General features: G+C 48.7%; 3 protein-coding genes across 9 annotated transcripts; 1 reads left to right on the top strand and 2 right to left on the bottom strand.

Annotated features, from left to right (window-relative positions):
- The first annotated feature begins 6 nt into the window (after positions 1–6).
- On the top strand, positions 7–13,336 carry LOC112468565 (nuclear protein localization protein 4 homolog). Its single transcript, XM_025037796.1, has 5 exons — positions 7–147; positions 11,589–11,740; positions 11,816–11,954; positions 12,216–12,535; positions 12,937–13,336. The coding sequence occupies exons 1-5, from the start codon at positions 10–12 to the stop codon at positions 12,983–12,985; spliced, it is 798 nt and encodes a 265-aa protein (XP_024893564.1). The 5' UTR covers positions 7–9; the 3' UTR covers positions 12,986–13,336.
- On the bottom strand, positions 650–10,833 carry LOC112468563. Of its 7 annotated transcripts, none has more exons than XM_025037786.1 (5): positions 10,728–10,751; positions 6,592–6,654; positions 5,846–6,163; positions 4,699–4,848; positions 650–4,618 (listed from the first exon to the last, which is right to left on the bottom strand). In XM_025037786.1, exons 1-5 carry the CDS (start codon positions 10,734–10,736, stop codon positions 3,272–3,274), a joined length of 1,887 nt encoding a protein of 628 aa, XP_024893554.1. In that variant the 5' UTR covers positions 10,737–10,751; the 3' UTR covers positions 650–3,271. The 7 variants fall into 7 exon arrangements, with proteins under 7 accessions (XP_024893554.1, XP_024893559.1, XP_024893558.1 ...); XM_025037791.1 differs by lacking the exon at positions 10,728–10,751 and adding an exon at positions 10,076–10,721; XM_025037790.1 differs by lacking the exon at positions 10,728–10,751 and adding an exon at positions 9,620–9,817.
- A 39-nt stretch (positions 13,337–13,375) lies between the features above and the next one.
- On the bottom strand, positions 13,376–14,176 carry LOC112468566 (EKC/KEOPS complex subunit TPRKB-like). The gene has a single exon (XM_025037797.1). It carries the CDS (start codon positions 13,929–13,931, stop codon positions 13,389–13,391), a length of 543 nt encoding a protein of 180 aa, XP_024893565.1. The 5' UTR covers positions 13,932–14,176; the 3' UTR covers positions 13,376–13,388.
- Between the last annotated feature and the right edge of the window lie 537 nt (positions 14,177–14,713).

The raw sequence follows: 14,713 nt of genomic DNA, 5'->3' as shown, positions 1-14,713 counted from the left end.
CAAGTGCACATGGAGGGCTATCAGGTGTCCAATCAATGCATGGCGTTGGTACGAGACGGCTGTTTGGTTCCTACAAAAGACGCACCGGAATTGGGCTACGTGATCGAGTCCACCGACAAACAATACGTTCCGGATGTCTTCTATAAGGTAAGTTCAAACATATCGATTTTATTTTCTATTCGATTACGCTTTCTTGAATCACTTCGATCTAACAATACATGTATATCGAACGAGTGCCTTCGAATTTTTTTTCACATATGTCTATCGCAGCTTAATATTTATTGGAATTTACGCAATTTTGTCGCACAACTTAAGATATAGATATAGGATACGAACAAATTATAATACATGAAAGAATAACTCAAAATTGATCGATTAAAAGTACATTTAAGTTGGGGCAATAAACGTTCACTTCGTACATGTATAATGAAATAATAAAATTCGTTTAAACGATGATTCGTACGGTGTGATTACCGCGAACCCGAAAAAAAATCACGATCTTTTGCGTTTTCAATGATCACCGCAACTCGAGAGCGGGGGAATAAGAGAGAGAAAGAGATAGAGCGGAAGTAAGAAAAAGGAGAGATACGGAGATACCGAGGGAAATAATGGCGAGGTAGAAAGGCGAGGAAAGAACTTGTCCAAGTGCTTACAGCCGCTCAATCGTTTAATCGCACGCGAGGGGCCAGGTAAATCGGTCGGTCATTAGAATCGATATTACAAGCTATGCGTTGTAACCTCATCACGTTCATAAAAATATACGTAGTTTATATATTTGTATATATATATATGCATACGCGCGCGCATAGGTATCTGTATCTGTGTGTGTGTGTGTGTATTTTTTGTGTATATGTACGTGTACAGTTGGGCCTAATCTTTACTCGCTTCGATACAATATGTTCTTTTCCTCACGATTGCGTCTACGATTACGTACTAAGAGTTACAATTTGTCGGAGTCTTCCCCGTTCAGCAGCGAAACGAGAGAATTCGTTCATTCATCCATCCGTTCGAACACACAATCATCCAATCCCCCCCCCTCCAAACCCCCTTACGGTCGTCGTGTATACAATATTGTACATGTGCAATCGACAGCAAAAATGCCTTCCGGCGTGAAGAGATTGCGAACTGCTTTAGATCGAACCAGCTTCTCTATCTACGAGTCTCGCTGGACTTTCTCTAGATCTTAGCTAGCCAGCCAGCCAACTTACTGATCTCTCTTCTTTAGAGAAGAGAGAGAAAGAAGCTCGACGTATAAACGCAGTTCTCGGCTTCGCTACACTCGACACGGACAGCATTTCCGCTCTTGATCGTACAGGAGCGAGTTATTTATCCCTAAAGACGACACGCGACGTGACGCGTTTTTCGCATCGCGTCAGTCATCGCGACGTCGATCGCGAGAGACGCGTTCTTCTTTTTCCTTTTTTTTTTTTTAATCAGCTAATCAACAAGTGTTAAAACTTTCAAGTTCAACATCGAATGAGGCTTTTCTTCGAGAAGGCATATCCGCGACGACGCGAGGGCGTGCAATTTCTGCTTATTACGCGTGAGTGTGCCTTGCCTTGTACGCGCGTGGAGATATATTCGCACGCACGTGTGTTCGCGTGAGAGGGAAAGATACGCAGCCGCTCCCCGCGTACGCGCGCGCGTGTGTGACATTGTATGTAACGATAATAACGCATGAGACTTCATTACGAGGATTCAGACGAGTAATTATAACGCAGTTACATTATATCGTAGTATTTTTTCGATATATAGTATCGAGGAATGATTCGTTTAATATATATATATATATCCGCACATTTCTTTTTTTATTCTTCCGTTTTCCGATTAGACGACACGAGGCTTACGGTCTACAGTAGTAGTATTTAGGCCTTGCATACATATGCGACGTATTTTGAGATCTAATCTTAAATACAGATATAACCCACGACGGTTCGCTAGTTCGCAAAGAACGAAAAGGGAAACGGGCTCGGGCCGCAAGTATCCGAGCGGCGGTGATCGCAAGATTCTTCTTCGCAAAACGCGCGCGCGCGATGAATATATCTTTTTTTTTTATTTTCTCTTCCCTTTTAGCTCTTTTTCCTCGCACCCCTGGAACGGAACGGAACGATACGATACGATACGCGATTGCCGTGTCCGACGAACCATAAACCTGCCCTCCTACGTGATTAACTATGCCGATATCTCTCTTCCACCTCTCTCGGCTAAGATATCTAAACGAGACCTGCGTACATGGAATCACGCGATTCACGACTTTTAGCAGCAAGTCGCGAAGGTCGCCAAGAAAAAAAAATATAATAAAAGGACAAGAGAATCGAAAGAGTCGAATGTTTGCGCTCGTGCGCAGATTTCATCTCTTTCGTTTTCTTCGCAAATGTGTCTCGCGTACATGACACACGATTCGGTTGCCTCCGACACAGTTCGCTACACTTAAATTCCCAGATTATTCTACGCGTGCTTTTTTTTCCCTTTTATTCGCTATCTACGACCTAAAACATTAGCTGCGCTCGCAGCCGGCCGGAGAACCGTCTGCCGCGATCCGCGCGGTATTATTTTCTCCATTATATCACGTTCAAACGCGCGACAAACGCGTTCTATGAACTACAACGTCGTAGAAGAGTTAATGCCGATAATAGCCAAAATAAACGTCAGACCTCTCTCTCCCTAAAAAAAAAACAAATATGTCGTATATCAGCTAGAGAAGTCGTATCGATATCACGGTCGATCTCTGAGGTACGTATGTATGTGTGTGTGTCTCGTGTGTAAATCGATCATCGTCGTTATTGTTAGCAGAATCTCGTATCGATTCCCAGTCAATAGCAAAATATGGATTTTTATCTCTTTTTCATCTTCTCGCACACGCCCATGTTTTAAAAATAGATTCGACATCTTTAGACGCTATTGTTAATAGTTAATTAAGTTGCATGACTCGTACAGAGCGTTCGAGGATTTCGCGGAGCTAATAAACGTGTCGCAACGATCTCCCCGAGCGGACATACGCGCGGCGGATATAATAATAACAATAATCGTCACCCGTCGTCGGACAATTACGTGTAACGCGATTTCTTTTTGCACGTTTCTTCTTACGTACAAGTTTCTCCCGCGAAACGCGCGCGAGTCGGGGATACCGTGGCGACTTTCCTTCGGTTATCTAGAGCAGGAAAACGTGTTGTATACGGCGTTATATCATATATACGGAGTACATACTCTCTCATTTCTCGGAGATTTACCCGGCGTTGCAACAAACCGCGCGACAGCGATAGCATAAACGTTACAATTTACCGCATTTCGTGATTTGAATATTCTTGGTAGGCTTGCCGGTCTGGTCGCCGAACGTAGATATCTTCTCCACCAGCTCCAATCCCTCGACTACGTGGCCGAAGATGCCAGTAAAGCCGCGCATCTCCTGCAGTATTATGCGAAATTGCGAGCCGACCATGCCGAGGTTGTCGTGCCGCTTTTGCGTCCGTCTCATGCCCACCGCGCCCCTAACCGCTGGGAACTTGGTATCGTCCGGCATAAAATAACCGTCCTCGAATATGCTGCGTCCACCGCGGCCGTTGTTAAGCTCGAAGTCGCCGGTAATCACGGACTCGCCCTCCCAGCACTGGAATATCGTGCATCCCTTGTAACCGATTCCGGCCTCCCCCGTCGACAGCACGCTGAAATTCTTTGCCATCTTCGGCGCCGCATCCGGTCGCACCTCGATTACGATACGCCCGTGCGGCGAGCCGTTCACCTCGATGTTGAAGTAATACAGGGGATACGGATTCGCGGGACCTCGCGTCAACGTCGCCGTCATCGCGTTGGACGGCGGTTGCGGGGACGAGTGGACGGTCACTAGACTACCGCCGCCGACGCCGGTACCGATCGCGTCAGGCATGAACGTCGACTGTTGCTGTGGATGCATTATGGCATTGGGCGGTGCAGGCGGTACGGGTTTGATGGACGGTGAACCGGGTGGAATGAGGAGCTGCTGGGGAGCTTGGTTGGGTTGCGGCGGTGGACCCTGATGAACGTGAACGGATGGCGCCTGTTGCGGTGGCGGTGGCATCATACTTGAATGGTGGTATTCCATCGAGCCGTTCGGCATGTGCTGCTGCTTGCTGACGATGTGACGCGTGTACAATTGCGACATGCAGTAATTCACAAGGAACAAGAGTGGGTTATGCGTGGCTGCGAGATGATTTGACATACGACTACCATTGCCCTGAGAAATGATTGGATCCGTCGTGTGTATCCCCGCCAATGCTTGCTTCAGCAAGGCGAAATCAAATACCACTCCGGAATTGCCGATGAGATCATCCAGCTGACACTGCAGCATCATTTCCTGACACTTGGACTGCAATCTTTGTTTTTCGAGAACTAGCTGCGAATGTAGACCGTACACGTCGCCCGGGGTTTCGCTCATCTGCAGGCCAATCTTCGTCTTACCTAGGGTCTCGCGCGCCTCCGTTATCTCGGGAAAATGACCCCAGCCGTTCTGCAGATCCGTTTCCACATGCGTTTTCAATGTCATGCACGCCTCCAGCACCTTTAACAGAAAGTCGCGTTGCTGTCCGGCCAGTCTCTGAATATCCGCCGTCAGTTTACCCACGGTGACTAACTCCTGTTGAACCTGCGAACGTTATTTTTCTCGTCGTTAGCTTTCTCGTTTATCGTGGGATCGGACCGATCGGCAAGATAGTAAAAACTTACATCGGATATGAGCTGTTCTTTGGCATCGGTTTGCGATTTGATCTGATGACCCGGGTGATCCTGCGGGCTTGCGCACGCTCTACAAAGGGCCGTGCAACACGTCGCACACCACAGTGCCAATGGCATTCCGTGTGTGTGACAGTTCTCACTCTGCGAAAATATTTAACCATTATCGATCCGCGAGGAGAAACCGTCCACGCAGTGTATAAGCAGATCGGGAACCGAGACTCACAAGAGAGCCGAACGATGGGGATACGCACACGAGGAGAAAGCACGTACGTGCCTCGCTAACCGAAGTTCCGAGCACACACGTACGTGCTTTCTCTTTATGCGCGTATCCCCCACCGCTCGACTCTCCGTGACTCTCGGTCCTCGATCTGGTTATACTGCGTCCACGTGTTTACATGATAAACGAAGGTTCACGACCTGCCAGCAGGAAGTGCCGCAAGTAGAAGACGAAATGCATTTCTCGTAGGGATCTTTTTTAAGGGGAAAATCGAAATTATCGCAGACTCGAGAGTAGTCGTCCGCACTTGGGGATAAAACGAGAGTGATGACGCCCTTACAACATTATCCTATTATTGCCGGAACCGTTCCTTCTCGATATGGCTTCGCACGCGCGTGTCCTGTGTCTCGCGGTTACCCCGGTTACCCCGTCCCTCTCGGCAAGAGCTTGCCGTTTACCGCACGCGCGGTTTCGTAGCCGCCGAATGATCTCTCGTCGTCCAAAAATCCCACGTGACGCAATTTTATTCAGCAGAGATATCTCGATAGCAACGATTGAATTGAAACAAATCGACCATCGCGTAATTTTGCGTCGCAGAAATAATCTACTCCAATGTCGTTTCCATTTTGCTGCATTACTGGCGTCGCAATTTGTTTCATTTTCTCAAAATCAAATACAAGTACTTCCCGGATCGTTTCCGAATAGATAAAGATCGCAACAGGTCACGCTACTCTCCTACGATGATCATTGATCATCCTACCTAGATCGTTATATTTGAAACCAACTTTATACATTTTGATCTCCGACTTTTCAGTATATTATCGTCAAATGTTTCAAGCAACGCGGAAAATAATATCGGGCCCGTGAAATTCAGGGAAAAGAATCTCGCTCGCGAAGCGTTGGATTAGGGGAGCAATTTACCTTTCTCTCCTTGTCAACGAGTTTGTTGGACGTGTTGTTCGGCGTGATTTTGAAACACGACAGATTGTTGGCCAGGGCAAGTAGAGCGGAGTGTGTGGGTAGAGCGTCCGGGCCTTGGTCGCCCAGGTCCGTCTTTTTCCAGCAGTGCGCGCAGAACAGGTCGCGTCCCTTCAGCAAATTGTTCTCGATGCACCGTAGGCAGAAGTAGTGCTTGCAGCTGAGATACTTGGGACACTGCTCCACGTCATTGTACTTCTGCTTGCAGCAACCGCAAAGCGTCAGCTCCTCCAGGTCCGTTAGCACACTCGGATCCAGCATCTGGAAGCGCAATACACACGTACACATCGTGCGTGCGCGTATCCCACCTTCGTGCCTCGCAAATTTCGTCGCAAAACGTATACGCGCGCGCGATACGCGAAAACACAGTGCACATACACACACACAGACACATGTAAAGCCTCTCTTTTTTTATCTCTCTCTCTTTCTCTTTCTCTCTCTTCGCCTATACCGCGCGAGGGAACGTTAGAATAAAACTTCCACTGCTAGATCGCGGAATCCAGTCGTCGATCGATATCCAACGTAGGTTCGAAAGATCGTGATAAGAAACGCCTCGTGCCGTAACTCGTCGTCATCGTATACGAAAATTTCCTTCAAGTCTGCTACTCGCTCCCAGCGGTGTGTATCCCACCGTTTCCAACCATTCACATCCCGCTCAAGTTTACTCCGGCAGAGGAGGAGAGATTTACCTGTTTGAGCAACATCACGCCGCGAATTACGGAAGCGTAGCTTCCCCTGTCGGTTACGTGCCCCTGAAACAGATCGCGATGACGTTTAATCGCGCCGAGATGCGGCTTCCGCCTCCAGGACGGAATATCGGGGAAACTTTTTCACACAGATATTCGCGCGGTTCTCGAAACGCGACTCGAGAGACAGAAACGCGATGAGTCGCGCACGTTTTACGGACGCGAGGTAGGGAAGCTGCCCTCCGGCGACGGAACTCAACGAGCTTCGGGACCGCGTGTCATGCAGGCACAGCCGCGATTCACGCGGAAGAGGAACCTCGAGCAACTCGCGCGAAGGAAAGAGACTCGTAAAAGGTCACCCGCCGTCAACCGCGTATGTAAACAAAACACTCGGTGTACGCACTTCCCTCGCTGCGCACCGTTCTCCCTCTCTCTCCGCTCTACGTGCTTCGCTCTGTAATCCCTATGTCTCACATCGTCGCTTTTCTCGCGCGGAATCCCTCTCTAAACGTTACTACGATCACTACGTGGTCTCCACGCGCCGACTCGACCGTAGACTCGTCTGCCGTCCCGTCGCCGTGGACTTTCCCGGTTTCAAGAACACGCAGCGCGGCGCGAAACCGCCGCGGCGGCCGCGGCCGCCGTCGTCGTCGTCGTGTCGGCCTATATTCCTTGACCCATATCGCACCTCGTGCGTCATCGAGTCATCGACGTTTTCCCCGTTTAGCGAACGTGCGTCTTCCTCTCGCGCTCTCTCTCTCTCTCTCTCTTTGTGCGCGCAGGGCACGAACGGCGACGTCGTCGTCTCTCGCGGTATTGTTTACGTCCTAATACGTCGTCGGCTGGTCCACTCGTCCGCTTTTTCCCTCTCGCCTTGAGGCTTTGAATGCGCGATTCGGAGGAATCGATACGACGCGGCCGCCGCCGCCGCGTCGTCGTCGCACACGTGACGACGGGTAAACACAACTCGTGCCGCGCGAATTCGATTCGCGTCCGGGATACCTCGAAAGGCGGGAAAGCGCGGACCCCGACGAGACTTGAGCTCGCCCGCGGTGCCGCTCGCCCTTAACCCTTCCCCTCGTGCACCCGTCCGTCGCCTTGATCACCTTGACCGTGCCGCCCTGGGGGGAGTATTTTCGATAAGTGCCGTGTACTGTAAATTACGATACGCAACACGTGATAACACCCTGGAAAAAACGATTACGAGATCTCGCTTCTCGTAGCGCCGTTGCGTGTCCCAGAGGATAACCGATGGCCGCGACACTTTTATTTTTCGACGTCCAGGATGGATCTTTACGTAAACGAGACATCTTAATTTCCGTAACCGTCGACGTTCGCTTCATTTTATGGACAAGAATCTAAAAGAAAAGGGAATGATTCTTTAATTATTCTGAACAGCGCGTATAACAGTGACGATCGTCGAATTTAGAAACGTCGAATTTAAAGTCAGATTTGTACTGAGAAAAACATTTTCTGCATTTTAATATTAGTTATATTTCAGGCCTCGTTCGAAAAGATCTTCGAGGTACTACAGGTTGTAATCTTTTCGAACGAGGCCCTTCATATATTATAATTTCGATCGAACTTCACTTACAGGTAAGTTCGTTTGATCTTCAATTTACATACAACTGTGACTCCAATTACTAAAATGAAGAAAATTTTCCTCTTTATTGGTACATGTGCATTCACCGAGAAAAAACATACTAATAAAAGGGAAAATTTTCTTCATTTTAATAAAGTCACAGTTGTATGCAAACTAATATTTACTAAAATGGAGAAAAAATTTTTTCTCAGTGTGGCTATCCCGTTCTCCGCTCAATTATCATTCAATTTTGCTAAGGGAGCGTAATCAAACGGGTCTCGGCAGATTCCACTGATGTTCGAAACGCGCATTCGCGGCAGCGAGGTACGGCTCAACGTTGAAAAACTCGGCGTCGATAATAAACGTTAATTAAATATCACTTCCGGTGAAACGCTTTAACCCGCGAGTGTCAACCTTTGGACGGAACCACTTCGATGCCATCGGATCGAGTCGCTATCTCTCCAACCGATCGTTCGAATCGACCTTATACTCCGATTTTCTTCCCGTTTAAATAACTCGAGAGAGATTTACGTAGGGTACTTAATACCGTTCAGTCGCGCCGCTGTCTCTCAACAAAAGTTTTCGGAGCGACACGAGTCTCTCGCTTCGAGAAGCGCGTTGTGCAAATACGCGTGGCGCGCGGACGCGTAGGACGTGTAAATAAGAGGACCTATTCGTCGAGGAGAGCAACGATCTGCGCTCTCCGCGGCGAATTGCGTTCCTCGACGGTCGGAGGGATTCCTTATTTACGGCGAACCCTGACGTTAACGCCGACGACGATGCTCCCGTGCTCGTCGTGGCCCGCGGAAGCGCTGTCCCGAAGCGAAAACTTGGGCGAAAGAGGGTTAGGTGGACGACTTTCGGTATCCGGCGCGGTATCAGCGCGATAGATAAGTCATTATGCAACGAGAGGCCTCGAAGAGGAGCCGTCTCGGCGAGCTCGCTCGTCCGCTCGCACGCGCGCGCGCACGCGCACGTGCGAGAGAGCGCGCGACGGAGAGAGAGAGAGTGAGAGAACGGCACCTCGCGACGGTCCGCGCGCATGCGCCGGAAATCCCGCCAAAACCGTCGCGGCGAGATCGTCGCGGAGCGCGCACGGGGTTCGCCATTCTTTGAGCGCGACGTGCCTCTCTCGCGCGCGCGAAACGCAGGAGGGGGGGCGCGAAGGAAGGCAGGGGGCCGACCGGGGCGGGCGGGGGTGGAGGAGGGGGCGACGAGTCCTCGGATCGGAGGCGCCGGAGGACGGGCGGACGGGGTGGAGGAGGAGGAAACGTATCGAGTGCTGCTCGGCGAGGCACTTCCTCGCGACGTCGCGCGTCGCGTCGCAACCGTCCGTCGTCGCCGACGAGACGAAACGGACCGACGGCGCGGCGTCGCGCGCGGTTATCTCGGACCCGGTGAAAAACTCGACCGGATGTTCTCGCTCGCCGGGGGGGGAGGGGGGTTTACCTATACGCCGAGAGCTCCCGAGCCAACCGCCGATCGCGAGTCGCGCGCGGCAAGTCCACAAACCCACGCGGATCGAAAAACCGCTCGTAGAGTGTCGTAGAGACTACTGAGTACTGCGTGTCAGACGGATTCCGCGCGCGGGAATGTGCGCGCGCTCCGTCTCGCTCCTTCCCCCGTCCCTCTCCCCCCCTTCTTCCTCATGGTTGTGCGCGCGCGCATTTTACGCGAGATACATGCATCTATATATTTATATATATAGATATATATATACACACACACATACGCGTATGCTTTCTCTTTCTCTCTTGGCACACGCACACGCACAGCCGCTCCGACACACGCACGCACACGTCCAGACGCTCCGATTCTCTCCCGCTCTCTCTCTCTCTCTCTTTCTCTCCCTCTTTCTCTCTCGGTCTGTCCGCACAGCAGGTTTCATTGCAAATGCTTCCGTACCGTGTATACGTCTCGCGGAACGTCTCCCTGCCGCGGCTATGGAGAGGCTGACCGTTGGCACTCCGTCACTCGCGGCGCGTGCCGCGGCGATGCTCACTGCGCGACGTACGCTCCGGGGGCCGTGCGATTCGGCAACTTTGATTTACATCGGGCCTGACGTCGCGCCGCGCGCTGTTCCGCTCGCACCGCGGAACAACAACCACCACCACTACCACTACAAGGAACAACCACCACTACCGCCGCTGCCGCCGCCGCCGCCGCCGCTGTCGTTGCCGTTCTCGTTTTCGTTGTCGTCGGCCTCGTCGCCACTGCCGCCTCCGCCGCCGTTGTCGTCGTCGTCGTCGCGCGAATCTTTTTTCGCTGAATCGCTTAATGCGGGTTCCCTATTTTATTTCTCTCTTTACCGTAATACGTCTACGTATATTCCCTCTCTATCTCTCCCTCTCTATCTATACGTGTACCGTGTGTGTGTATGTATACTTTTTTGTACTTTTCGCGTTACGTGTTTAATACGTGTTTATCGAACGTCGTGAGTGTTACTGTATGGATAACATAACGACGGCATGCCGGTTAACGCGGGCGCGCGGCTACGGGCCTCGAAGGCTCATACGAACGTTCTGCCACATCATGATGTTTGGTTCACTAAACTAACCACTAGCATGGCGGCGACCGACCGACCAACCGACCGACCGACACACACCGCGTCGCGCGCTCCGTCGCTTACGCGCTTCTCTCGCTGCCTCTCCCCCTCGCCCTCGCGCCGCCGCCGCGCTCGATTCGGCTCTCCTCGTCTCGTTTCGCCCCTGTCCGTTCCTCTCCCTCCCCCGGTTCCGCATGCGTATGTTCCCATACGTCTCTCTGTCGCTAACTAACCTCCCTTCGCCGCCGCCGTCGTCGCCGTGATTGCGTCGTCGTCGCGTCGCGTCGCAACTCCGCTACTCCGCTTCGCTTCGTCCCGGCTCTCGTCGCGTGCGTGGCAAATGGCCACGCGACAACTACGTCGCCAATCACGTGCGGCGCGCGACCGGGGCGTCGCCAATCACGTGCGCGCGCCCCTCGCGCCGCGTCATGGCGGACTGTGAACTGGTCTTTATGGCGGGAACACGAGCCGTGAAAAGAATTTACGGGTATACTATGATGTTTACACGAGCGTTGCTTCTGGAGTAACTCACGATAATTCACTCCGCGTGAACGAGCGAATTGTAGTTACTACGGAAGTAACGCTCGCGTAAATATAGTAGAGGAAAAAGATCGTAGCGCGCGATTCACAATTTTCTTAATAAATGACCTGACTTAAAAATCCCATCATTAGAAACGCAGATAATTCAAAGCGTCAAATTGTGATATACAAATGCGAAGGTAGCCTATTTAATAAAGAACGCGAAAAAGGAATATAGATAGCGTGTAGTTATGTATTTGAAAAAATGGTAGAAATAAGTATGTAAAATCTTTTTTGTCCACTGAAATAATAAGTACGGTTTTACAACATAAACGTCTACTTTTTTTTCTTCAGGAGAAAGATACGTATGGAAACGAGGTGACGAGACTAGCAAGACCTCTGCCAGTAGAATACTTATTGGTAGACGTACCTGCGTCCACTCCGCTTACCCCACAATTTACTTTCTTCACGGAAGACAACATCACTCCATTTCCAGTTGAAAACAGGTATGCAGATAAATACATATATGTATACATGAATATAGTTATTACAGTTATTCATATTAAATCTATGTTTCACAGGCAAATCGATGGACAGGTCCAGGAATTCAATTCATTGTGCACCTACATGCAGCAATTTAACAGCGATCAATTTCTGGAGGCGACTTCCGACTTTCACTTGCTCCTCTTCATCGCTACCATGGATATGTATCCAATGAAGGTGCAACTTCTTACATTTCTGACCTATAGAGTGGCAATATTATGATTTATTACTCAGTTACCCGGGATAGTTTGTTTACGTTTGTACACTCGCTGCCATTTGTCACAATGGAATAATACTTTCCATTCAAGATTTCCTTGTATCGTGTGTGGAAACATTGAACTCGAGTCTTTCTTTCATCTAAGAAGCAACCAAGAGGCTTTATCACCAAGCTCTCCAATATTCCAATGATAATATTGACAAAAATACTCTGTCTTACAGGACCACATGTTGCCGCTGCTCGAAGCTATTCGCAATAAGGACAAGCAGAAAGCAATGGAGTGGGCCCAGTCGGAGCATTGGGCGACGGTGGAGCAGCTCATATCCGTGACCTCCACGTCGTCGCGTCCGCCGCAAACCTCGTCCTTCGGTAACAACTCGAGGACGTTGCCTGCCGCGGCCGCGGAGGCCAGCGGCGGGATAGGCGTCGGTACCGAGCCGATCGCGAATCCGCCGCCCGACCAAGCTCTCTGGACCTGTTCCCACTGCACTTTTCTCAATGCCGCGGACTTAGCAGTTTGCGAGATGTGCAATCTGCCAAGGTACTCGTAATAAACTGTCAGAAGCGCTAACGGCGAAATTCAGTGTGCGTTTAAGGGGTGCTGTCTTTGAATCTACTACTTCGCTTCCGCAGGATCTGACGTGTAACGCGTCCTTGCGGATGTAACGATTGTTTTCTACGCATCTTTGGCCTTATTTATGAGTGAATAAAAAAAAAAAAGGAAGAAAAGAAACACCACAAAAGTACTTTCCGACTGACGTATTTCCCTCACCCCTATCAGGCTTCTCCCCGTAACATAATTTTTTTTTTAATCCGTAACCAGTTTGCCACGGTTCGGCGGCCTAAATATTAATCCTAGCAGAATGTCTTGTGAAGTTGTGACTTACAAAATGATTTTAACAGATCAGAAATATTTACTATGAATTTTTTATATGTTTACAGAGGAGATGTTGAGGAATATGACGAAGAAATGATGAGGGAATTGTTTTGATAACAGAATCATGAGTTCAGGAGTTCAGTCGAGCCTAACGATGCTACAAATGTTAGAAATTTGCATGAATATTCGGCATTAAACAATTTATGGATCTTATGTACATCATATATATATATTTTTTCATGAATAATATTCAACTATTATTCCTTAGTATCAGACACACGTAATATCTTGCGAGATAACTTGCAAAGAAATAGTTATCGCAAATGAAATGTAAGGGTATATAATTGACTGATGAAAGGGAACTAGAAACATGTAGGCTCTTCAAACGTTATATATATATATATCCGCTGTTTACTTAAATATCATATTCCAAATAAAGTTTTTTCTCTTATCGTTAATAATAATTGACACGTAAGGACAGCTTGCTTTCTCCGCCATCCTCCAGTCTCTTCGATCCTCACTTCGGCAACATAAACTCCTTGCAACAAATTCTCGAGACAACAGCGTCAGCCAGACTGGTGACGCGCAATTCATCCTCGTCGATCTTGTAAGTCTTTTTTACCAGATTCACATCCGTAAATTCTTGCAGCCTCGAAATGGGTATCCTCTCTCCCTTGACGCTTTCCAAGATCTCCTCCAGCATGGCTCGCTCCTCGCCAGGCTTGTGTATCAGTATCACCAAGATGTTCCTATCGCCGTCACCGATACCGAACTCGATCAAGGAACGAGATATGTTCTTCGACATGGACAGGTAGAACAAAACCTCCGTGTACACGGTCCTGGTGATCAGTCGATTTCGCTTAGCGCTGAGGGCGGCTTTGTTGGCAGCCACCACCGCCTGAAAAGCATCGGTTATGAGCGCGACTTTTGCCACGCAACAGCGAAGCTTCCCGGCGACGAGCTTCTCGCGTATCTCCGAGGTATTCGCGACATCGGCGAACAGGTGCAACGTGCAGCAGAGGCCGGCCTCCTGATCCAGCTCGACGCTGTAATCATCCATGTCAGCTGTTACAGCAATTACCGATGATTATAAATTGGTGTGTCAGTCGACTCTGTTCGCCCGGATGATCAATCTCGCGTTCGGTCTTCTGTTAGAAAATACCGCGACGGTCGTACGATCGCACGTCGCGTTTCAGTGATGACTGACAGATGCTCGGAAGACTCGTGTAATTCTGACTATTCTGAGCGAAACGCAGCACGACTAATAAATAATACAAAACATATCGCCGCGCCGGTTTGGTTCTACGGGAGCGTATGTACATATGTATGTAATGAAGAATGCTTTGCCGTGCGCTAACGCCATCTCTAAACATTACAGCTGGAAAAGGAATCGCAAATGGTAAAGGAATGAGAGACGCGGGAAAGAAGAAAATTTATCGCAGGTAGGTGTACTAAACAGAATAAAATAATTATAAATTGTAATGAAAATATTAAAAATAGATAAATAAATATTGTACTATTTTTATGATAACGAAAGAATTATATAATAACTTTGTCATATGTGGTTACTTTCTTCAGGAAAAATAAATTTAAACAATAACAAATTGTAATACAATTAATATTATTTGCCTAAAATTATTTTTCATGTTTTTAAATATATTTTTGTATAGGTAAACGTTCATGTAATATTTTTAAGTTATCCAGATGTATTATTTTTAAATTTTTTTGTTCATTATTTGCAATAATAAAATATATGATTAAATTATTATTAATGTATTGAAAAATATATGTTAAAACGGAAATCAAATATAGATAAAGTACAGTTAAATATATAGAGATATG

The sequence above is a fragment of the Temnothorax curvispinosus genome, unplaced genomic scaffold (assembly GCF_003070985.1).
Source record: "Temnothorax curvispinosus isolate PA1 unplaced genomic scaffold, ASM307098v1 QBEX01018628.1, whole genome shotgun sequence".
NCBI lineage: Eukaryota > Metazoa > Arthropoda > Insecta > Hymenoptera > Formicidae > Temnothorax > Temnothorax curvispinosus.
The sequence above is the reverse complement of the archived record's forward strand: the minus strand, read 5'-3'. Positions and strand labels throughout refer to the sequence as shown.

Bases quoted from the DNA above. Each gene is read 5' to 3' on its own strand.
- LOC112468566 (XM_025037797.1), bottom strand. From the start codon at position 13,931: ATGGATGATTACAGCGTCGAGCTGGATCAGGAGGCCGGCCTCTGCTGC.
- LOC112468563 (XM_025037788.1), bottom strand. The intron at 6,164-6,591 runs GTAAATCTCTCC...TTGCGCTTCCAG, and splicing joins GCGTGATGTTGCTCAAACAG to ATGCTGGATCCGAGTGTGCT. The intron at 4,619-4,698 runs GTAAGTTTTTAC...TAACGTTCGCAG, and splicing joins AAGAACAGCTCATATCCGAT to GTTCAACAGGAGTTAGTCAC.
- LOC112468565 (XM_025037796.1), top strand. From the start codon at position 10: ATGGAGGGCTATCAGGTGTCCAATCAATGCATGGCGTTGGTACGAGAC. The intron at 148-11,588 runs GTAAGTTCAAAC...TTTTTTCTTCAG, and splicing joins TTCCGGATGTCTTCTATAAG to GAGAAAGATACGTATGGAAA. The intron at 11,741-11,815 runs GTATGCAGATAA...TATGTTTCACAG, and splicing joins CCATTTCCAGTTGAAAACAG to GCAAATCGATGGACAGGTCC.